Raw genomic sequence first — 20,870 nt, forward strand, 5'->3', positions numbered from 1 at the left:
CGGCCCTCTGGGTCGACCGCCAGGTGCACTCACCTGAAGCCCCCTCCTCCTCCTCCTGCTCCTCCTCCTCCTCTTCCGCACCTTGCCTGGAAGCGTCGTCTCCTTGGGCCAGGCTTGAGGGCAGGTTGGCCTCCTGCAGCACCAAGCTGAAGAGGGGTGGAGGGGTGGAGGGAGAGACACGTCCAAAAATGGAGAGGAGGAAGCAGCCCACCCCCACCCCCACCCCCCTGAAGATGCATCTTTCCATTTTAGCCTTTTAAATGGCAGCGCTGTTTAAATGTTCGACTGGGTGGGTGTCTTTAATGGGGCTGTTTTGATTGTTTTAGATCGTTACCTGGTGCCTTGATGGCTTTTTAGCAAATAACGGCGGTATTATGAAGTAATCATCAGCACAGCATGCACTCCCAGGCATTTACCCTACGTCCCCCCTTCAGGGCAGCCCCGGGGGGCCAAAGGGCATCTCCTGACACCCCCCCGGCTTCCCTTCACCCCCCCCCTTGCCCGCACGGGGCCTCCTCACCTGGAAGGCGCTGGCCGGGGCAGAGGCAGCTCCTGGGAGTGGCGCTTGGGGGGCAAGGTGGCGTTGCGGGTGGCGCTCTTCACCGCCTCCTCCAGAAGCTCCATCCACCTGCCAGGCAAAGAGGGGGAATTGGGGGGGGGGGCTTTTCCTCTGCCCTCGTTTCAAGGGCTGAACTGGGACTCCACGTTCAAGCGGTGCCTTGTCCAAAGGTCCCAGCACTCCTCTATCCTGCTGGAACGGCCTCCTCCTCCTCCTCCTCCGCCCCCTCCCCAAAGACACATAGGAACCGTATTTGCCCTTTCTGCAGTGGCGCCATGCTACTGGCTCAAAGTTCCAGGATCTCTGCTCGATCCTCCCAGAGTGCAGGACACGGAATAACGGGCTCAAGTTAAAGGAAGACGGATTCCAGCTGGACATCAGGAAAAACTTCCTGACTGTTAGAGCAGTATGACAATGGAATCAGTTACCTAGGGAGGTTGTGGGCTGTTCTCCCACACTGGAGGCCTTCAAGAGGCAGCTGGACAACCCTCTGTCAGGGATGCTTTAGGGTGGATTCCTGCATTGAGCAGGGGGTTGGACTCGATGGCCTTGTAGGCCCCTTCCAACTCTGCTATTCTACGATTCTACGATTCCCTCTCCTTGCCCGTGCTCATTCCTTTCCGTAGCAGCCCACCCCGGCACTCCTCTTCACACACACGCACTGGCTGCCTTCTGCGCCTCCTGTCCTTCCCCAGCAAGGCAGAAGGAAAGATCCTTACGTGTTCTTCTCCGAAGAGGTCGAGGCCACCAGCTCGTAGATCTGGGGGCCCAGTTCAGACGTGCAGATGATGAAGAGGGCTCGCTTATCTGAACAGAGGACAGAGGCAGGGTGAGCAAGGGCCCCACGCCACGGCCGGCCCGGCTCGCTTCCCACACTAACGCAGGAGGGGATGTAGCATTTCTCCTCCCCAGGAACTGGCATCCTGGGGCTTCTCTTCGCCTAAACAACCTTTCTCTGGCTTCGAAACATTCCTGAGTTCTGCCTTGGGGATTCCTCTGCCGTGGCCTAGGCCCGCCTTTCCCAACCAGGAATGCTGGGAGTTGTAGTGCAAAACATGCGAAGGAAGCAGATTGGGAGAGGCTGGCCTGTCCCCCACCCCAGCCCACCCCACCCCACCCCGGCATCAGCCCTCTCGGATCTTCATGGTTTAGGAAAGGCCCAGGGGGAGGAGGAGGCTGGGAAGTGGCCCGGAGTGAAGCCCGAGAAGGGCACCGGGGCTGCTTGGCTTCTCTCCCCGCCGCTGCCGTGGCCCGATCCAGGCGTGGGCTCGTGGCAAAGCAGCGGCGGCGGCAGCTCTCTGAGCACGGGGCCACCGGGAGGCTGGCCAGCCCACTCCTGCTCACAGCTCACGGCCAGCGAAAGAGGCCTCGGGGCCCACGGCTGTGACAAGCAGGAGGTGGGCAGGCTGGGCGGGCAGGGGAGCGGGCATTTCGCCTTGGGGCCTGGGGGAGGGACTGAAGCAGAAGCTGGAGGCCGCCCTCGCAGGGGTGCCCCAGCCGCATCCCGCCAGGCAGAGCCCGAGCCCCCTGGGCAGATCGCCCCCGCCTGCCTCCGGACGCCCTTCCGTTTCAGAGCAGCGACGTCGCCGGCCTGCCGCTGCACGGCTGAGGCTGAGGCCTCCCCTCTTACCGGTGGCCACGGAGCGGATGAGGACGGCGTTGAGCTTGAGGACTGGGCTGAAGGTCTGCTTGATGTCCGAGGAGCCCAGCGCCATCTTGCTGTGGCACTTCAGGACCAGCTTCTCATCCTGCCGTTGGAGCAGTACCAGGAGGTCTTCCAGCAGCAAGACGTGCAGGTCTGGGGGGGGGGGGGGAGAGAGGGAGAAGCAGAGACGCACCAGGGCTCAGCATCCCACCCAGCACCCTCCCGTCTCCGAGCGGGCGGTGCAGACGCAGAGGGCTGCACGTTCTGGCCCACGGAGACGGGGAGGGGGGATAGGAGCACCACGCAAATCGAGCCCTTTTAATCTGAGCAGGATCCCCTAGATCCCCCAAGATCCCTCCCTTTCTGTCTTCAGGCACTCAGTCGAGACCTGCCCGCTCTCGCTGGCTTCGGAGAACCACCCGCAGCCCTTCCCAGCAGGCCGAAACAGGGGGGGAGGCGGGAAGGGAGGCAGGCCCACTCCGCCAGCCCCGCTGAAAGGCGGCCCCACTCCTCTGCCCCTCTTCCGCCCGTCGTGTCTTTCCAGATGGAAAACCTGCAGCAGAGGCAGGGACCGCCTGGCTTTTACTGAACACACGTAAACCGCTCCGAGAGCCTTTTCTGCTGAGGAGTGGCATAAAAATACCGTAAATAATCAAAACGTACAAATAAAACCTGCGGCCCGTTTTGTCATTTTAAATCTTGCTGGGCCTCCTGACGTTTAACCTGTAGAGGCTTAAGTGCTTTATTTCTCATCGTTCTGTCTCAGCAAGGAAACCCAAGAAGGAAGCCCCTGCCCCTGCCCTGCCCTCCCCCTGCCCCCCGTGTGCCCCAAAGGGCATCAGCTACGGACCCACGGTCTTGTCCTTGCTGATCCTCCAGCTCAAGAGTCCCTCGTGGATCATGCGCCGGCTTCGGAGGTCCAGGTTCTGGGCAAGGGAGGCAGGAAAGGCGGCGCTTAGAAGACGGCAGCGGGCAGGAACCCAGGTCCGAGGGAAGGGGCGGAGCCACCGAGCCCCGGGCCTACCTTGAACTCCGCTGCCAGGGGGTTGCTGGTCCGCTCCAGGGAGGTCGTATCCAGGCGCTTCTGATAGGCCTCCAGGCGGTGCTGGTTTTCCGCCCGCTTCACCGCCTCGTTCACGTACCTGAGGATCTCCCGGCACTGATCCTGGGCCCGGTGGAGCTTCCGGTATTCCAAGGTCTCCCCTGATGGGGGGTGCAGAGAGGGGGGGAGGGGGCGCTCAGAGCCTGGGCGGCCAAAGCAAGCCTGCTCCCACCCACCCCATCCCGTCCCACGGACACCGCTGGAGCGGAAGACGCGTCACGGCGAGGGCCATCGCTTGATGAGAAGGCGTGGTGTTTTGCAGGCGTGATTCGTTCGGTGGGAATTAACCGAGAGTACTGGGAAGCGTTCTTGGAAATGGGGCAAAGAAGGTTCGCCACGAGGGGGCTGGTTAAGTCCTGGAAGTGGAAGGCTGCTGGGCTCCGGAGGGACGCTTCGGTGCCAAGCGAGGAGAGGCAGCCCGGCAAGGCCGAGAGGGAGGGACGAGGAGCAGCCAGGGTCGTCCGCAGACGGGTCACAAAGAAGGCAAAGCCGTGACCCGTTTGGAGAACGGGGAATCCGCCCATCGTGCTCTCGCTGGCTCTGTCCCCCCCCCCCCCCGTGCCTCCCTTTTGAGATAAATACGGCGTTCTGATATTAACTGTTAGATTGAGAGGAACTTTTTACTGTACGCTGGCTGTTATTCCCATTATACTTCTAGTGATTATAACTTGCGCATTTGTGATCTGTCTCATGATAGAATCATAGAATAGCAGAGTTGGAAGGGGCCCACAAGGCCATCGAGTCCAACCCCCTGCTCATTGCAGGAATTCACCCTAAAGCATCCCTGACAGAAGGCTGTCCAGCTGCCTCTTGAAGGCCTCCAGTGTGGGAGAGCCCACCACCTCCCCAGGACACTGGTTCCACTGTCGTACTGCTCTAACAGTCAGGAAGTTTTTCCTGATGTCCAGCCGGAATCTGGCTTCCTTTAACTTGAGCCCATTATTCCGTGTCCTGCACTCTGGGAGGATCGAGAAGAGATCCTGGCCCTCCTCTGTGTGACAACCTTTTAAGTCTTTGAAGACTGCTCTCATGCCTCCCCTCAATCTTCTCTTCTCCAGGCTAAACATGCCCAGTTCTTTCAGTCTCTCTTCATAGGGCTTTGTTTCCAGACCCCTGATCATCCTGGTTGCCCTCCTCTGAACACACAGGAACATTCTTCTCAGAGGCTGCTTTTGTGCCATAAGCATAAATATTCCCTAATACCAGACTTATGTTGTCTGGCTGGAGGGACGCTTCAGAGACCCACAGGCTTTAATTCCTGAAGCCCCAAACGCTCAGTGAGGATTCGTAAATCCATCACTGAGCGGGGTCTGTCCTTGCTGAGGCCGAAGTCCCCCTTGGTCAGGTGAGTCGCAGGCGCCCACCCCCCCACCCCCGTTCAGGCAGGAGAAACGAGCCAGCCAGGCAGGGCTAGAGACCTTCCAGGGAGGCTTGAAGGGGGATTCCTGCATTGAGCGGGGGGGGGGGGTGGACCCCATGGCCTTTAGAGGCCCCCTTCCAGCTCAACGATTCTATGATTCTAAGTGACTCGTCTCGGCGCCAAGGGGGGAGGAGGGACGCCAGAGGCGGCAGGCAGCTGCAGCGGCCACGAGGCCCCCGAGGCCACGTACCGTGGGTGTGTTTGAGGATGTTCTCCAGCAGAAGTGGGTACTTGGTCAGGCGCTGCATCTCGGAGATGATGAGGTCTTTCAGCTGCAGCCGGCGGCACTGAGGGTGGCTCTCGGCTTCCTAGGAAAAGGAAGCCAGACAGACAGACAGACAGAAGACAAGCAGGCAGCTTTGGCAAAGTACGAAGGAGCAAAAGCAGAGGGCGGGGGGCCAAGACGGCCTGTACGTCCGGGGGACAACCGAAAGAACGTTGTCCTCAGAGAGGACGTGGTCTTGGTAGTTTTCAGGAGGGGGTCTTGGGACTTAGGGGCCGGGGGGGGGGGGGGAAAACAGCACAGCACTCCCCAGGAAAGGAAGGAAAGCAGGGGCAATTGGGGAGGGGGGGCAGCAGCAGTTTCGTCCCCATAAACACCGAGGAGGGGAGGAGAAAGGAAAAGAAGTGGGAAGAGGCCGTGGGGGACTGGGCACGGCTTCCTCCGTGGGTCCCACATTTCCCCCCTCCTAGACCCCCTCGTCTTGCGCTTTGGGGAGAACGAGGCTTCTCAGCGCCCCCAGTAGAAGATGGGGCAGCGGGTACAGAAACACAGAGGCAGCCTCCTCGGTCCTCCTCCCTCACGCCCCCCCCACTGCCCCCAATGCCTGCACGGCCGCCCATTTCGATCCCTCCCCATTTCACACCCCCACATGCTGCCCCACGGGAGAGCCCCCCCCCCCCCCGGAGCCCCTCCTCACCTGCATGAAGAGCTGGAAACGGGTCTCCTTCCGCTTCTTGGTCTTGATCAGCTCCAGGGCCGTGGACTGATAAGCACAGAAGTCGGCAGCCACCTCCTGGATCTCCTCGCGCCCAGCCCCGTCGAACTGGGGAGGAGACGGAGGGGGAGGGGGGAGAGAGGGAGAGACCCGCCGGGTCAGCCTCGGACTGCCTGGGGAATCAAGGGGCTGCAACAAGGAGGCTCCCAGCCCCACCTGCTCCCGGAGCATTACCCGCGAAAGCATGAGGTCCCCGATCTCCTTGACGACCGGCCCTTCTTCTCGGATCTTCTTCATGGATTCCGACAGGGAATCTGGACAAGGGATACAGAGAACAGGGGTGAGGCAGAGGGGGGGGGGAGTCATCCCAGCCGGGATCTCTTCTCGATCCTCCCAGAGTGCAGGACACGGAATAACGGGCTCAAGTGACAGGAAGCCAGATTCCAGCTGGACATCAGGAAAAACTTCCCGACTGTTAGAGCAGTACGACAATGGAATCAGTGACCTAGGGAGGTTGTGGGCTCTATTCCCACACTAGAGGCCTTCAAGAGACAGCTGGACAACCCTCTGTCAGGGATGCTTTAGGGTGGATTCCTGCGTTGAGCAGGGGGTTGGACTCGATGGCCTTGTAGGCCCCTTCCAACTCTGCTATTCTATGATTCTGTGATGGGCCTGAGCGAGCAGCAGGCCGTTGGCGGAGAGCAGAGGCCTCCTTGCTGAAAAGCCCGCCTAGCGCTCGACCCGCAGGGATTCTGCTCCCACCCGTCCCCTAAGCGAGGGCCCGAGGGGGGGGACGGGGACTCACGAGAGCAGCCAAAGGGGCTTGTTCCCAGGGGAGGGGGGGCGAGAGAAAGGGAGGCCGGGGCTTACTGTGGATCTCGATCAGCTCCGGGAGGTTGGGGAAGAGCAGGGCCAGCTGCTCCCGAGGCAACAGGCTCTCCTTCCGCATGCGCTGGTAGAAGAGGACGTCCAGGACGCGCAGGATCCGCAGGTGGGAGGCCTCCGTCACAAACAGCTCTGCGCGAGGAGAGGGGCGGGAGCGAGGGGGGAGTAAGAGCCCAAGTCCCAGCGGCAGCCGGAAAGGAAGCAGCAGCAGACGCCGAAACGCAGGGTCTGACGCTGCTTCGCTTTGAGGAGGGACGGATCTCGGTCCCTCTTCTCTTCCCAAGCCGGGACAGCGGAGCAGAGGAAGGCGCCTCCCAGCGAGTCAGGCACCTCGCCGGTTTAGCCGAGTCTTCCTTGACTGGCCCCGCCACAACCTTCCCCAGACCCACCCGGAGATGCTGCCAGGGGCTCCATGGGGCAGCAGTGACCAGGGCGGTGGCAGCCCCCTCGCTGGTCGAGGGAGTTCCCCCCACACACACTTCCTTGGGCTCACCAGGACACCACGCACCCCCCCACACACCCCCACCCCTCTCTCTCATCTTCCCCACAGATCTTCCTGGCTCCACGTCGGAAAGGAAGGGAGAAAGCCTACTGGGCAAGCTTGTTTTCCATCTCCCCTTCAGGGAAACGCGCAAAGGACCGTGTCCGGAGGACTCAAGACCCAGCCTGCACCTGGGGAGCCCAGAACCAGCCCCTAGAAAGTCTCCACTCCCGCCCCCCCCCCCCGGGAGCCCACGCCGCAGCGTCCTCACCGTTGATGACTTCCTGGCGGTCGATCTCCCGCTGGGGCAGAGAAGCCACCACGTCGCGGCCCACGGTGTGCTGCCAGTTCTGGGAGTCCATCTCCAGCTCCAGGTCCGAGAGGTGCCCCAGCTCGTCCTCCAGGAGGTGGGGCAGGAAGGCGTCTGCGCTGAAGCCCAGGTTCGGGGACTCGATGCTCCTGCAGGGAAGACAGGTGTGTGTTGGGGGAGGGGGGGCACGAGTGTGTTACCGCCATCCCCACAGAAATCGACAGAAGCCCCACCGGGGTTGTTTTACAGGCCGCCGAGGACAGAGAGGAGGGAAAACCCAAGAGAAGCACTTGAAACACAAACCCGTGCTTTGAAAAAATTACAAACCGCTTCTGTATCTGAACAGTAGAATAAAAATCCAAAAGAATACAACTATTTAAAGACAAGTTATACCAATAAAGCCGTGGATTATCGTTCAGGAGAACTCATTTAAAGCAACGTGTCTTTAGCAACGCCGGAGCCCACCTGACATCAACAAGCAAGGAGATCCACAGAGAGGGAGCCGGGACACTGAAAGGGGGACTCCAAGGTCCATGCGGCACCACCAGGAGTGCCCCCAGCTGAAGACCTCAGTAGCTGCGCAGGCTGGTTAGGGAGAGGGCGCTCCCTCAAACCTCCTGGCCCCCGACCCTCCCATAGCGCAGTGGGGTCACGAAGGCTTTCTCCACACACACCCCGCTCTCTCTCACACACACACACGAAACACACACAGGGTAGTTGTGGCCTCATATGTTGAGGCTCCATCGCTTTAACCAAAAACACCTCAGGCCCCCTCCGCCCACCACCCATTGCGCCTCCTTTTCGTAGCTCACCTGCGCCCCATTTTGGGCGTGTAGGGTGGCGTAGGGTTCTCCAGGGACCTGGAGGGAAAGGAAGAAATGACAAGGTCAACCCACCACCTCTGCTGCAAGAGGAGAGGTCGACCCGGGAAACACCCAGCTAAGAACTGACACACTCACTCACTCACACACACACACACACACTCACACACCATTGCAACCAGAGCTAAAAACGAAAAAAGAGCCCAGCAGGGCCAGGGGCACCGAATGAAAAGAAGGAGCAGCGCATTTCGTAAACGCCCCCTGACATGGCTTTTCTGCTCTCAAGTTTGCAATAGGCCGTTTTATTCACGACTAAGATGACATACGTTTTAAGCAGGCTAGAGAGGAATACGCACAATGCAGAAAGAAAGAAAGAAAGAAAGAAAGAAAGAAAGAAAGAAAGAAAGAAAGAAAGAAAGAAAGAAAGAAAGAAGGAACCCCAAACTGGAGTGACCCTGGCAATTCGCCCGTACGTGTATTTTCACCCATTTGATACCTTCCGGACATTGAGGGTTACTAGCGGACGTGGTGCCGCTGTCGATGCGCCTTCTTCACCCAATAGAACGACGTACTCAGTGAAGCACTTCTCAGACGTCTTTCTTATTTAGAAAGGGTTTCTTTAGACCAACAACGTCTCTGCCTTCCTTAAGGTGGTTTTCTAACGTAACGTTTCTGTTTTGTCTATTATGGACTATTTTCTTCACAACACTTCAAGGAAGTCCTTTGGCTTTCCTGTACATTCTGGGATTTCATACATTCCCGCCCGTTCCTCTCCCTGCAAAAGCTGCCGGGCCGTGAAACCGCAACCGGAAGATGCCCCGGGCCTTGGGCAAACGCGGCCTCCCTCCGGTCCATCCTGCCAGCCGAGAGGGACCCCCCCCATGCCCCCCCCCGAACTGCGGTGGAGCCTTACCTGGCGGAGAGGCTGGAGGCGGAAGACGAGGCCGACTGGTGGAGCCGGGTGGCTTCGGCGGCAGCGTCCATGTCCACGTCGCTCCGGGAGCGCGGCACGTTCTCCGCTTTCCGCAGCCTCTTGAGCTCCTCCCGGCCCTTCAGGCTCTCCGACCGGCCAAGCTTCACCTCCAACCTGGAACTGAAGCCGTGGAGCCACGGGGGAGAAGGGCGCTCAGCACCTCCGCCGGACCCTAACCCTCACCTGCTCCTTCGAGGCACCCCAGAGCCTCTCCCGGCAGAACAGGTCAAGGAGGGGAAACAGACCTTTCCGCCGCCTCGTCCTCAGGGGACACCCCGAGGCCTCCCCCGCCCCCTCCAGCCTCCTACCTGTCCAAATCCAGGAGGTCTTCGGGGAAGCTCCCCGTGGAGAGGCGCTGCATGCCGGCGGACTCCGGGCCGTCGTGATGCTGGTTGTTCTCAAAGTGCTGGATGATATTCCTCACGTTGCCGGGCTTAACTGATCCGAAGCGGGTGGAAAGGAAGGGGAGGAAAGCCCAGCTGTCAGAGGGGGCCCCCTGCGCGCTCTCCGCCGTGGGCTCCGCAACCCCAGGGGCTCATGGGGCCAGAGGCACGCCTGTAGCTTCAAGGGCTCTGGGCCGCTTGTCCCACACGGGTGGGAAAAGCTGACGCAGCAGAAATGCCCCCTCCCGGCCCTCCTCCAAGAGGCCTAGAAGCGAATCCCGTGCCCCCAACATCCACAGCAGAGGTGGGGAGGGGCAAGCCGCAGGCCTCCTCCCAGGCCCCCCCCCTTGCGCTCTGAGCTGCGCATCACGGAGGGACGGAAGGCGCTCCGGGGGCAAGAGGCACGGCCACGGGAAGGGAACGCCCGCCCTGCCGGCCAGACGGATGCCCACAGAGGGGGCGAGGGCGAGTCAACGCTCAGGGTGGGAAACCCCGGCCTTGGTGCGTCCCCCCAGGCGTGGGCACGGAGGGAGAGAATCTGCGATAAGAAACCAGGCGCATCCTCACATTTAAAGAGAACTGGCAGGAGATTTGGGGGCAGGGGTTCGGAAAGGGAAGCAGACGGGGGGGGGGGGAGGGCGAGGTTCCGTTTTTACCTTCCACGGGGGACAAGGGGACATGAAATGCTGAAAAGGAAAACAAAAATGGAAATGTCAAAATCAAGCGTGCTCCGCACAGATGGAAGACAAACAGGTGATGCGGAAGGAGGCAGGGGAGGGGGGGGGAGGAGCAGGAGGAGGGAGCCTGCCTGGGGGGGAGGGCAGGAGGGGGGCACGGGACCCCCGGGGGTGTGTGAGTGGGGGGGGTGAAGGGTCAGCGCCGTCAGCCTCCGCCCCCCGGCACTCACTGCTCTGGGAAGAGCTCTTGGGCTTCCCGATGTACTTGAGGATGGGGTTCCGCCTCTTGTCCTCCACCAGAGCCTCCTTCTCCTTCTTGGTGCTGCTGCTCTGTTGACCCAGGAGAGAAGAGGGGGAGGCGGGAGCGTTAGGAGGGGGCTCCCGGGGGGAGGGGGGGCACCCCTGCAGGGTCACCGCAGCAGCAGCCCCCCACCCCACCCCACCCTGCCCACCTTCTTGGCCTTGGGGAAGAACGGCAGCCACTTGTCCTTCTCCTGCGACTTCTCGACGACGCTGACCGGCCGAGCCTCCCGGGGCCGGATCCCCGCGTGGCTCATGTAGGTGTTCAAGGCAAAGCTCATGGGGGAGCTGCAGGGGGGGAGCGGAGGAGGGGGTCACGGGCGAGACAAGGGGGGGAGCGCCCGTGAAGGCTCAGGCCCCAACTGCTCTGCGCCGCACGTGACTCTAGCGCGGGGGGCAAACGGAGCCCACGCCTGCCGGTTCAGAGGGGCAACAGGGTCGACTAGAGAGGCAGCCCCAGGGGTCGCACCCGGGACGCCCTGGAGGCAAAGGAGGGGCTGCACCCTCCCTCCCCACGCGCACGGAGCCAAGGCCTCTTCCTCCGCATCGTGCAGCTCCAAAGGCCCCCCAACAAGGACCTGTCTGCCAACCAGCAGGCCCGCCTCAGCCTTTGTGCCCCGGGAGGAGATGGAAGGCTGCAGGTGGGCCTTTGGGGAAGAACAGAAGCTGGGCCTCCACACGCCGCCCACCCGGGGGGGGCTCCCTCCCCCCCCCCACTCAGAAGCAGGGAACACAAGCCAGAGGCCACGAAGTGCAGCCATGGTGCAAAACACCCACGTTGCCGCGTGGCCCCGTTCTGTTCTGGGCCGGGGGGGGGGGTGCTTGGCGGACTGGTCCTGCGTGCCCCAAGGCTTGAAGGGGGCTCGGCCGGCCCTTCAGCCCTCGCTGGAGCAATGTCTCCTGCGCTCCTGAGCCGCTGTCCTTGGTCCTGACCGGCCCTGGCCTGGCCTGGCCCTGCTCTTGGCTACCCCACAGGAGAAAACGTCTCCGCATGACGCACAGCTCTTTCCAGCCGCCCCTCGGAGGGATGCTAAATATATTCCGGGAGTAAATGTAAACTCACAGCCACAAGACCAGTGAAATAAACTGGACCGCTAAAGAGCGGCTGTGAATAAATGGATCACTGAGCAGAAGCTCCAAGGGACGCCCTGCTCCTAATCGCTCCGCCGGTACTCAGGATCTCCTGATCCACTAGAACCCCCCAATTACAAAAAGGGCCCGAAAGCCTTTGCGTGATCGAACGCCCAAGCTCAGAAACCCAGGCCCCAAACGCTCCCCGTAAATAAACCCGAGCCAGGAGCACGAAGAAGCTGGACCGCTGCCAGTCACTCTGTGGAGGCCTCCCCTGAGCCTCCTGGGCTGGTGACACCTACCGGGCTGAAGGCGGCCCTGGGTGCCGAGTTCAAGGGAGGACCACTCACCTCCTCTCCTCTTCGTATTTGGACCTGAAGCGAGAAGGAAGAGAAGAAGGAGGCTGACCATTCACTCCTGCTTCTCCTCGGTCTATTGGCCTTCCCTTGATAAAGCCCCCACTCAGCCTCCAGAGGAGGCCATGAGCAAAGCGACAGGCAAGGGCCCACTCTGCGCATGGCCCTCCCTCGCCCTGTCTTGAGTGTGCGTCGTTCCCCCCCTCCCCCCCACACGCACTCCCGGCACTCACAGGATGTCCCCGAGCTGGGCGATGTGTCTCTCGGCCACTTCGCGCTCCTTCAGGGGGTCTCCGTCCAGGTCTATCAAGTCGTTCTCCCCATACAAGCTCCCGAGGCCCATGGTGCGCTTCGTCCTGCAAAGCACAGGGAGGGGTCCGAGGTGAGGGGGGGCTCCGTGTCCACAGGAGGGGGCTCTCCATGCCCCGTCCCCCCCACGGCCCCAGAGCTCAAGGTGGCTCAGGAAAGCCACGAGAAGAACAGTGTGGCGAGACCGTGGCTGGGCCAGGCAGGTCGCTGGGCCCACTCAACAGGGCTCCTCTGGTGACGAGCCGCACGCAAGCGGGCCTCAGAGAAGTCCGGAAGCAAAGGGCAGGCCTCCTTTGTTCCTGGATCGTACGGCCCTCCTGACCCAGCCTCAGCGGCCCCCGGCACCAGCCACCTCCCGGCCAGGCTAGGGCGATGCGTTTTACGCGCGTCCTTCCCCTTGACAACCGCCCAGGGATCCGGGCCTATCCTGCCAATGCCGCCCCAACCTCCTCGTCTGCCTGAAACAGTTGGGGACCACGTCCTACCCAGGGCCGCCTTCGCCTGCTGAGACCTGTAAGATCCCTTAAGCCATCAAGCACACGGGACAGGGCCTTCTCTACGTGGCTCCTCAGCTTCGGAACGGCCACGCGACTCAACCCTTCAAATGAGCCTTTAAAACCTCTCCCTCGAAGGCTGCTTTGGACTGAGTGAGATCCAGCCAGCTGGCCGGCCAGCCAGCCTTGCCCCGACCTGCCAAACATCTGGAGGGTGCCAGCTGGGGGGGGGGGAGAGCGCTGCTCTGGCTTCCCCCTGGCCCCCAGGGGGGAAATCGGGAGACCCCACCGCGCCCCCGGGCAACTGTCCGAGCTCACCTGTAGTCCTGGATCTGCTCCTGGATCTCGGGCATGGCCGCCTCCTGCGCCTCCAAGAATGCGCTTCGGACATCCTCCCCGTTCCGCAGGCGGGAGTCTGGAGGAGCCGTCGGCGGGAGGGGAGGGGAGGGGAGAGGAGGGTTACGGGGCGCCGGGAGGTCTCCACGGACGGCGGTGGCAGCCGTCGCAGCTCCCAAGGGGCTGCCTGGAGCACCCCTCTGGTCTGGAAAGGCCCCTGTGGGCCAGCCCCACGCAGGTGACACCCACCACCCTCGGCTGCCCTACCCTGCGGCACACCAGACCCTCCTCTGCTTGACAAATGCCCGGCCCCACAATGCAGCCGCTTTCGGAATTGAACGAAGAATCTCTGCTCTGGGAGCCCCATCCAGACGTGGTTCGGAAGCAGCGACACCGGACAGCCCTAAGAGCTCAACGTTCGAGTTCTGGAAAGGCCACGAGGGGCCCCACGGTCACCTCCGCCCCAAAGCGCAACCCTTCTAGGGGCAGGAGAGGCGCTCCTCCTGCCCGCGGGCGGGCTTTGTGTGGGGGAGGCCGGATGAGACCCAAGCGGGGGCCCTTGCTGCACTCCCTGTTCCTATGGATTCACACTGAATGTGTATTTATCGGGTTTTATTGGGTCCACTTTATAGGGTTTTTTTTTTATCTTGCTCTCTGCCCTGAGCAGGTTCCACACTTACAGGCAGACTAAAAATAATTTTAAATAGTAACAACAATTTAACTGGAGCCTTCGTTTAGTCATTGAAGCGGCCCACAGACCTCTCTAGTCCCCTTCTAACTAAGCCACATCGTCACATCGTGTGGCAAAATCCTTCTCCACCGGAGCAGAGGGGGGACAGGACTCCCGGTCCAGACGCCTGGGCAAAGGGAAGACCTGCAGGAGGGACTTACAGGGGTGTGGTGGGGAGAAGGACCCTCTCGGACGCTACCGGCCACCCTGCCTCCCTTTCCAAGGTGGATGCAGTGCGAAGTCTGAACGGCAGCTCAGGCATCGACGTGCAGAAGGATCGACTCACCTATCTCAGCCAATAAATGATCGGAGACCTTGACTCTCAGAGGCTGCAGGAGGGAGGGAGGGAGGGAGAAAAAGGAGACCGTGTTGACCCATCGTCAGCACTGGCCTCCCAGGCCCCCAAAGTGCTCAGGCTGCCTGCCTCTCTCTTCCTCGGCACGCCCCGTGCAGGGGATTCACTCGCGTGCTCCGCTGCCCTCGGACTTCCGCCCACATCATGGAAACAAAAAAGCTTTCCAAACGGGTATGTGGTGGTGGTGGTGGTGGTGGTGAGAGTAACTACCCCCTGCCACCGCCGCCACCCCCACGCCATCGATCACCACCAGGGCTCACCGCGGATTTCTCCAGGAAGATGTGCCAGATGTCCTTCCCGAGGCCGCGGGCGTCCTTGGAGTTCATCTGCTGGTAAACATCTGCACACAAGTACAGCAGCTGCAAAGAGAGAGAGAGACAGCAGGAAGGAAGAGTCAGAGCAAAGCGCTTTCACTCAGCGAGGAAAGACGACGACGGCGATTACGAAATGCCCACAAGAGATCTCAGGCAGGGGGAAAGAGGAAGTCGGCCGGGAGATTCGCCTTTGACACGGAGGCAGGGAGTTCCGGGGGGGCCCTGGGACGGCAAGTCCAGTATCGCCGTGCACCTTGCCTGGTTGCGGGGCGGGTGTGGGTGTGTGCGGTTGGGCCACCCTTCTTATAAAGCTATTATCTGAGCAGGGGTTGGACTGGATGCCCTTAGAGGCCCCTTCCAACGCAACTCTTCTATGATTCTATGAATGCCACTTGGAACGTACCAGAGGACTCGGGTCGGCCTGAGAGAAGATGTAGCGCAAGAAAACTCCCAGGTGAGCCGGCCGCGTCTTCAGCTTCCCCAAGTCCTGGAAGAGGGCATCACACTGGAGGGGGGAAGGGAAGAGACAGCAGAGAGAGGTCAGAACCAGAGGAGGGGACTGCCCCGCCCCACCCCCAGGACCATGGAAGCATCTCCCCACATCTCGGGGAGGGGGGCACCTGCCTCGTTGTTAAAGCACCCCGGATCGTAGTCTTCCTCAGGACCAATGATGAGTGGCCGCGGCGTTCGGTCCAAGCCCTGCAGAAGGGGGATCCAAGGGGGGCCGTTAGAAGAAGTGTTATCAGAACGGAAGGGAAAGCCACAAACTACCCAGAGATTTTGTGAACCGCCCAGAGAACTCCGGCTATTGGGCGGTATAGAAATGTAATAAATAAATAAATACCCCTGGCACAGAAAGAGGGATGGAGGAGGAGGAGGAGAAACCCAGGAAGGCGTCGCAGGGACACAAAAGCCCTTTAAAACCGGGTTCCTTAACCCCTATGATTGTAGAAAGGGGGTGGGACGGAAGACGTAAAAGCAAAAGAAGAGGCGGAGAACGAGGAGGAGGCAGCACCGTTTGCCAAGGTGGCTTGGATGGGGAAGGGCCTTCCTCCTCCTCCTCCTCCTCACTCGCCTGCTCCGTGGAGGGTTGGAAAGGCGTGTCTGAGCCTTGGCGCCGATGGTGCTGGAACAGCCGGGCCGTGATGACGGGCGAGGTGTGGGGGCTGTCCAGGCCGGGGTCGGAGAGGACAGAGTTCCGGTTCAGGGAGATCTGCTCCGACGAGAAACGAGGCGGTCCGGTCAACCCCACAGGCGACCCCCCGGCCAGCCAGCCGGCCAGCCCCCCGCCCTGGCCATCCTGGAGGGGAAGATGCCCGACGAGGGGAGCCCTCACCTCACTCACGGAAGGGAAGCGCTCCGGGCCCGAGTCCAGGCCGCTGTCGCCATCCTGGGAGTCCAAGGAGAGGCGCCCTGGGGGCAGAGGAGGCGCCGTTAGAGCCCCAGCCGCCAAGGGAGCAGAGGGGGAGCCGGACGGGGAGGCGGCGCCTGCAGGGACGATCCCGGCTCAGCGCCCTCAAGCAGGCAGGAAGGCTTCCGTGGATGGAGCCCCTCCAAGCCACGCCTTTAGGCTCACGGGGCTGACAGGGAGGGAGGGAGGGAGGGAGGGGGCCCTTCCTCCCTGCTCTTTGCATTGTGGGGCTCTGATCCACTGGGGGTGGGGGGTCCTCTCCCACTCCCAGAGATCTCCGAGGCAGAGAAAGGGCACAAGGCCCTCTACATCCCAGGGCCAGAACGGAGCACGTGGACACTCTTCGGGGCGGCTCCACTTCCAGAGCCGAAAAGAGCTACCCAGAGACACGGGCTAGAGGTCTTCCACCAGAACCTGACAGGGATGCCTCCCTCCAGCCCTCCAATAAAGAGGGGATGGCCCGTGAAGGAAGAGGAGGAAGTCCCCACCAAGTCGTGGAGCTCGCTTCCATCCCGTGGGCCCCACTGGAAGCCTGACCCGGCACGAGCCGAAGCGGAAATGTCCCCCCTCTGCTGCCTCTGAAGGACGCAGCGCCTGAGAAGGCCTCCCTGCCACAGGCCTCCACCAGCCAGCACAGGGCTCCGTGGCTGCCTGGGAGAGGGCGCGGCGGCCGTGGCGGTCTGGCCTACTACACCTGACGCCCCCTCGCATGCGGGAAACCCCCACGGCAGCGCCACTCACCGTCGGTCACCCGGGAAGTGACGGAGCTGGAGTCGCTGAACGGCCGGGTGGAATCCTGAAAGGGAAAGAGACCGAGAGCTCAGGGCCGCCTTCGCCCTCCAGCGAAGAACGGGGGAGTCGGAGAGCCGTGGGGGGTGGCAGGGAGACTGAGGCCAGTCGGTTGGCAAAGTAGATGGCAAAGTAAGGACCAAAGGGCTCCTTTGGTTTATTTTTTTAGTTAAAAGTATTTTTATCCTTCTCCTCCTCAGCTAAAAAAAGCGCTCGGAGCGTCTTACACACAGTCAGGCCGTCCAGCAAGGCAGGTCCCTGCCCCACAAGCTTACAATACAAGAGACACAACACCCAAGGAGAAGGGGGGGGCTGGTGGGGGGTCTCTAAACTGGCTGCTGGTGGCCACGGTTGAGGGAGGAGGAGGAGGAGGAAGGAGCCCTGGCAGGGAAAGTCTTTGAGCAGGAGCTGAAAGCGCCTCCATCCTTTCCCTCCCCGGCGTATTTACATGAGTGTATTAATGATAAACATGCATCGCTCAGCCCGCCCGCCCGCCTCTCTCTGCCAAGCGGTCACAAGGCAGCTGGGACACTGCACGGAACTAGGGCCACCCGAAGGGCATCCTCCCAAAGGCCAGGGCAAGCAGACCCTCGGCTGGCTAGCCGGCCGCCACACGGAGGAAGAGCCGTGAGCTCTCCGCTGGAACGCCTGCTTCGCGTGCAGGAGGCCCCAGGTCGGATCCTCGGTGTCTCCAGTTAGGGCAGGGGGGAACGCCCTGCCTGAAACCCTGGGAAGCTGCTGCCAGCCAGTGTTGACAAGACTGGGCTCGGTGGAGCAAGGGCCTGGCTCAGTACAGGGCAGTTCCCCAAGGGAGAGTCGCACAGTTTCTCCCTGTTCAAAGTGCTCCACGGGGGACTCTGGCCGCCCTCCCAGATGGGCCGATTTAAAGCCCCTGGGTCCAGCCTTCCCGAAGCGCCTCCTGCTTCGCACCCGAAGCGCGGGACCCAGGCCGCAGCAGAGGCGCCCTGCTCCCCCAACCCGCCCGGCCCCTGCCGGCCCCAGCCGCACGCTCACCAGCAACCCGCCCGTCTCCTGCCGGATCTTGAGCTGCAGCTGGCTGACCCTCCGGCGAGCGCCTTCGATTTGCTCCTCGAGCAGGGAAGCAGGATTCCGGCTGTAGACCTCGTAACACCGCTACTCCGGGCGGGAGGGAAGGGGGCCAGGGGTTATGGGCCGGCGGCTTCAGAGGCCCCCAACTGGTGCGGACCCCAGGGGCGTTTCCAGCTATTGCGGCCCTTCTCTCGATTCAGGCATACCCTTTGTTAAGCGGATATTCCCTCCCTTGGGCCAAAAATGGCCCTCAAGGTGGCTACTGATAATAAAACACAGACTGAAAACCACATCTTTATGGTAACCACCGTCTCATAAATCCGTTAAAAGTGCTTAGGAGAACGTAAGCTCCGACAAGCATCAGCCACGGCGGCCACGCTTACCGCGCCCGTGTTGTCTCTGTTCCAGTTTCATCCCAACTGGTTTCAAGGGAAGGAGGGCCTGGATGAGCCCCTCCGGGCGCGCTGCACCCCCACCCCACCCCCGTCGTCATCAGCACTGCCCCCCGGCACGGCCCCCACCTGGAGTTCGGCCTCTTCCTGCCTCAGCATGTTCCGGAGGATCTGCGTCGCGTGCTTCTGGACTTCGGGGTCCTGGGGTTTTAAAAGGCGGAAGGGTGGCAGCCCGGTCACGGCCGCAGGCGGCTTCCAGCCTGCTCCCAACTCCACACGCCCGGCTCCGCAGACCCCAAGGCGCCCCGCAGCCCCGCAGCCCAGTACCTGCAGCGGCTTTGGCCCAGTGATGCGCTGTGGCAGGGGCAGCGGTGGGGGGGGCGGGGGCGGGGGGCATGCCGGCGTGACCTGAGGAGCCCCCGCCTGGTGTCCGTCCTGCTGGGATCCCAAGAAGCCCACCGAGGCAGGCGGGGAGCCCAGGAGAGTGAGGGCAACATAAGCACCAGCTTTGGTGGGCGAAGAGAGGAAGGAACGAAGGGAGGGAGGAAGAAAAAGAGACACGGGACGCATCAGAACAGGAGCCGCGACGAGAGAGGGAGACGCACCCAGCCTGTCTTCCCCGAGACCGTGCCCGGCAGAGAACAGCGGCAGCCGGCCTCTCGCTCAGTGATCACCTCCTCCTTCTCCCCCCCCCCCCGCCCCAAAGAGCCCCCAGGAAGGTTTGGGAACCAGCGCTTAAAGCAGGGTGCAGGGCTGAACCTCCTGAGACCCCCCACCTCTGCTGCGGCCCACTCACATTTGATGAGCTTCACGACTTCGAGATGTGAGCTGTTGGTCACCATCGTCCCGTTCACCTGGCACAAGCACAGAGAAAGAGAGAGAGAGACGTCAGGCCCTGCAGGGAAGGCGGACGCCTGGAACGAAGGAGGGCGGGGAGAGGGGCACCAGGGAATGCCAGGCAGGGTCCGAGGCGCTGAGCTTCACTGCCACACCGGGGGGACCCTGGGCCCAGTTATCTGCGACATTCCTTTTTGGAGGGAGGGTCTCAACGAGAATCCCCCGACTGCCGTCCTTGGGCTTGATGCAATACTCACTTTGACAATCCGATCGCCCTCCTGCACGCCAGCCTTCATGGCGGCTCCTCCTGCAAATGCACAAACACAGAAGGTGGGGAAGACAGAGAGAGAGAGAGAGGGAGGGAGGGAGGGAAGGAGGGAGGGAGGGAGGTGGGCCTGCTTCAATGCTCTACCATAAAATGACTGCAGGCGTTTTTATTTCCAGGGGCAATCCTGGCATCTTGAGAAAAACACTCAAAAGCACAATAAATGAATACATACTTGGTGGGAGTGACCCCGCTCCCAGCTCCCTCGCGGAGACTGCCCCGGCCTCCCAGAGGCCCTCACCTCCCCCTGCCCCGGCCGCTGCTCACCTGGCCGGACAGACTGCACCAAGACAATCCTGTCCCCGCTGACGGTGAAGCCGAAGCCATGTTGGTCTTTCTGGATGATGACGCAGCGCTGAACCAAACCTTCGAGGAAGGAGAAACCAAACAGGAGGACTGGGTCCACGTCGGTCCCCCTCTTCCGCCTCCCTGCGCCCACCAGCCTCTTTATCCCCACAACAACCCTGCGCGGTTGGTTTTGCTGAACGACAGCGCTCAGCCTGAGGTCGACAGGCAGCCAGCTTCATGGCCAAGCGGGAGTCTGAACCGGGGTCTCCCGGGTCCCTGTCCCGCATGCTCAGCACCACCAACAGCTCCATCCCAATCAGCTCCTTCGGAAGAGCATCCGATTCGGCGGTCCTGATCTGCCCCAAATGTAGCCTCAGTCTACATTGGTGGGTGGGTGGGATGGAATCAGGATTCCAGCTGCTCTTAATGAGTCAGGGCACAACGGGATCTCCGGGGCCTTTCCCAGGTCCGAGGTGATGCTGGGCCTCCCACAATCTCATGAAGAGAAGCCAGAGGACGGGAGTCCCAACGCCGGTGCTCTGCCAGCCCGCAACCCCTGTGTGGGCTGCCATTACAGGTCTACAGCCTGGTGCTGCCAATCAAAAGGAAATCTGCACTTCCTCACCCACCCACCCACCTCCACGCCAGAGGCAGGGGGCAAATGAGCCCCATAGAAGGCAGCAGAGCCGGAGAAGACCGGGAGCGAGCTGGAATGAAGTGGGGCGTCCCTGGAGGTCAACCGCCAAGCTGGCCCTGGCAAGAGCCAGGCTGCTGGCCAGCAGGGGCCACACATGCTGAGGGCAACCGTTCGGCAGCAGCGTTCAGGGAACCAGCTGCAGGCAGCGAGGGCATCCAGCCGAGAAGCCCACAGAAGCCAAGGACTCACCTGTGGTCTCGCTGGAGTCGGAGGGCTGGCGGTGGTGGCCGGGGGATCGCCGCTCCGGAGCCGAGTCGCCCAGAGAAGACAGGCTGCTTAACCTGTGCACGGGAGACACACAGAGAGAGGGAGGGAGGGAGGGAGGGAGGGAGGGAGGGAGGGGGGTCAACAAGAGAGGAAGGGAAGGAACAGGCACCATCTAACTGTGGGGTCACAACGGCCATCTCTGACCCCAGCCGTCACGTGTGGGGGGGGTGAGAAGGAGAAGCCCCTGGCCCCACACCCTCTCAGACCTGGCCTCCATTTTGGCAGGAGCCAGGCCTGGCCCCAGTCACCCAGACCGCCCCAGTGTTCAAAGCCTGAGCCCGGAGAGGGAGGTGCGCAGCTGCCAGGCTCCAAACTCCACCAGAAAGCGGAAGGGGCTACCCCATAGGTGCCGGCC

The 20,870-nt window shown here is 61.8% G+C and overlaps 1 protein-coding gene across 3 annotated transcripts in view; it reads right to left on the reverse strand.

Moving 5' to 3' along the window:
• Positions 1-20,870, reverse strand: part of ARHGEF11 (Rho guanine nucleotide exchange factor 11) — a 38,804-nt gene that overhangs the window by 5,471 nt on the left and 12,463 nt on the right. For all 3 annotated transcript variants that reach the window (XM_063145752.1, XM_063145753.1, XM_063145751.1), the window contains 34 exons: positions 20,438-20,529; positions 19,531-19,629; positions 19,196-19,245; positions 18,898-18,955; positions 18,429-18,607; positions 18,231-18,302; positions 17,674-17,793; positions 16,612-16,666; positions 15,796-15,872; positions 15,535-15,672; positions 15,084-15,158; positions 14,863-14,964; positions 14,406-14,504; positions 14,077-14,119; positions 13,043-13,139; positions 12,155-12,277; positions 11,916-11,939; positions 10,647-10,782; positions 10,425-10,524; positions 10,174-10,203; positions 9,443-9,572; positions 9,075-9,254; positions 8,153-8,200; positions 7,302-7,489; positions 6,535-6,681; positions 5,899-5,978; positions 5,647-5,772; positions 4,917-5,034; positions 3,229-3,407; positions 3,055-3,130; positions 2,190-2,357; positions 1,279-1,366; positions 521-628; positions 34-146 (listed from right to left, as the gene is read on the reverse strand). In XM_063145752.1, the coding sequence (XP_063001822.1) occupies positions 34-146; positions 521-628; positions 1,279-1,366; positions 2,190-2,357; positions 3,055-3,130; positions 3,229-3,407; positions 4,917-5,034; positions 5,647-5,772; positions 5,899-5,978; positions 6,535-6,681; positions 7,302-7,489; positions 8,153-8,200; positions 9,075-9,254; positions 9,443-9,572; positions 10,174-10,203; positions 10,425-10,524; positions 10,647-10,782; positions 11,916-11,939; positions 12,155-12,277; positions 13,043-13,139; positions 14,077-14,119; positions 14,406-14,504; positions 14,863-14,964; positions 15,084-15,158; positions 15,535-15,672; positions 15,796-15,872; positions 16,612-16,666; positions 17,674-17,793; positions 18,231-18,302; positions 18,429-18,607; positions 18,898-18,955; positions 19,196-19,245; positions 19,531-19,629; positions 20,438-20,529 (3,518 nt within the window). The remainder of the gene's footprint in view (positions 1-33; positions 147-520; positions 629-1,278; positions 1,367-2,189; positions 2,358-3,054; positions 3,131-3,228; positions 3,408-4,916; positions 5,035-5,646; positions 5,773-5,898; positions 5,979-6,534; positions 6,682-7,301; positions 7,490-8,152; positions 8,201-9,074; positions 9,255-9,442; positions 9,573-10,173; positions 10,204-10,424; positions 10,525-10,646; positions 10,783-11,915; positions 11,940-12,154; positions 12,278-13,042; positions 13,140-14,076; positions 14,120-14,405; positions 14,505-14,862; positions 14,965-15,083; positions 15,159-15,534; positions 15,673-15,795; positions 15,873-16,611; positions 16,667-17,673; positions 17,794-18,230; positions 18,303-18,428; positions 18,608-18,897; positions 18,956-19,195; positions 19,246-19,530; positions 19,630-20,437; positions 20,530-20,870) is intronic.

The sequence above is a fragment of the Elgaria multicarinata genome, chromosome 21 (genome assembly GCF_023053635.1).
Source record: "Elgaria multicarinata webbii isolate HBS135686 ecotype San Diego chromosome 21, rElgMul1.1.pri, whole genome shotgun sequence".
Classification (NCBI taxonomy): domain Eukaryota; kingdom Metazoa; phylum Chordata; class Lepidosauria; order Squamata; family Anguidae; genus Elgaria; species Elgaria multicarinata.